The sequence below is a fragment of the Myxine glutinosa genome, chromosome 3 (assembly GCF_964187855.1).
Source record: "Myxine glutinosa chromosome 3, kmMyxGlut1.1, whole genome shotgun sequence".
Classification (NCBI taxonomy): domain Eukaryota; kingdom Metazoa; phylum Chordata; class Myxini; order Myxiniformes; family Myxinidae; genus Myxine; species Myxine glutinosa.
In genome coordinates, this window is record NC_136263.1 from 150535770 (window position 1) to 150537119 (window position 1350).

The 1350-nt window shown below is 45.0% G+C and overlaps 1 protein-coding gene across 1 annotated transcript in view; it reads right to left on the reverse strand.

Annotated features, from left to right (window-relative positions):
• The window catches only part of MYT1L (myelin transcription factor 1 like), a 226371-nt gene extending 225247 nt beyond the window's left edge, over window positions 1–1124 (reverse strand). Inside the window, exons 1-2 of the mRNA XM_078773623.1 lie at window positions 1111–1124; window positions 701–909 (exon numbers count right to left, since the gene is read on the reverse strand). Of these exons, the coding sequence (XP_078629749.1) occupies window positions 701–909; window positions 1111–1124 (223 nt within the window). The remainder of the gene's footprint in view (window positions 1–700; window positions 910–1110) is intronic.
• Between the last annotated feature and the right edge of the window lie 226 nt (window positions 1125–1350).

Sequence of the window (1350 nt, forward strand, 5' to 3'; positions counted from 1 at the left end):
TCAGAGCGTGTTTGTTGTGCGGGTTGCAGCTCCTACGCCTTAAACAAATTCTGGCTCACATGTCACATGTGAACCGCCATCTTTGCCTACAAATGGAAATACAGGACAAATCCTGAAAAAAAAAAACCCCCATCAAAATATGGCTCATAATGAAGGGTCTATTTTTTTTTAGAATGCTGCTGCTAATCTGTTTATTTCCTTAGCGGCAGATGTGAGATGGTGGTCGTGGGATGTAGCCCTATACACCTGACTGGGCGTTGCGGCGCTCCCGAAAAGTCTTGTATGCTTCATTGCTCTAATCAACCTTGGACAGGTCATCACTCTGTCGCAGGGTGTGTAGTTTCAGGTGAGTGGCCATGGAGATCGAACCTAAACCAGTAAGGGCAAGGCAATGATACCTTACCCATTTCACCACCAGTCGTCTGAGCTTGGAGGTAAAAGGCAAAAGGTGGTTTGAGAAAGAGATATTCCGAATGAAAGATGATCTTGAAAATGGAATTCTCTCAGTTTATTCTCGACCTCTTAGCCAACTTTCCTCTTGGTGATCTCTGATTATGAAATGATATTTGCAGTGTTTCCTTTTCCTTTTGTGTATTCGGCTATCTCTTCAAGGCATCATGTTTGAGCCTTTTTTTTCTCTACAAAGTTCTTAAAACACCTCATATAAAACCAAAATATCCACAGACGACATTGCACTCACTCTCCGGAGGAACGCGGTCTTTGTGCGGGCATCCGGATAGGCTGCGGTGGTGAGGGTAGAGACCGGTGGCATGTCCAGTGCCATCACAGCCCGGGGTCGGACACTTGCTCTCCTTCCTCTCTGCACGCAAGTCTGCAAAGGAGCACGTAGCAGCCGGGAGCTCATTATATTGCCAGAGCACACTGCACGCATCGGAGCACACCGCTTGCCTGCAAGAAGCAACGCACCGCTGTGCACATGCACGACTGACTTTGTTGCTAAAGGCCTATGCTGTCCCTTGCCGTGGACACACTTGCATTATTTAAGATCCAATATGACTTGCTTCAGGTGTAATATTGTAATGGTGGCAGAACGGGAGAAGCGGCTATGAAAATGAGCTCTCCTAACCTACAGCCATCGGGATTATTTACCTTATACCTTGCATCGCAACGACACTGATTTAGGTTCACCGTGTCTTGCTGAAATATTTCATAAGATACCTGAGCATGGGTAAATATTTATGGTACATTATACCTGCATTTAGAATAGGACCTTTTGTTGCACATTGATATGACATCCCAATGCATCCTTTTCAAACAAGTAAAGGCACACAGATATGTACTGAATGTGTCTCAATTGCTGGATCAAAGCAAGTTGGATTTTGCTATATT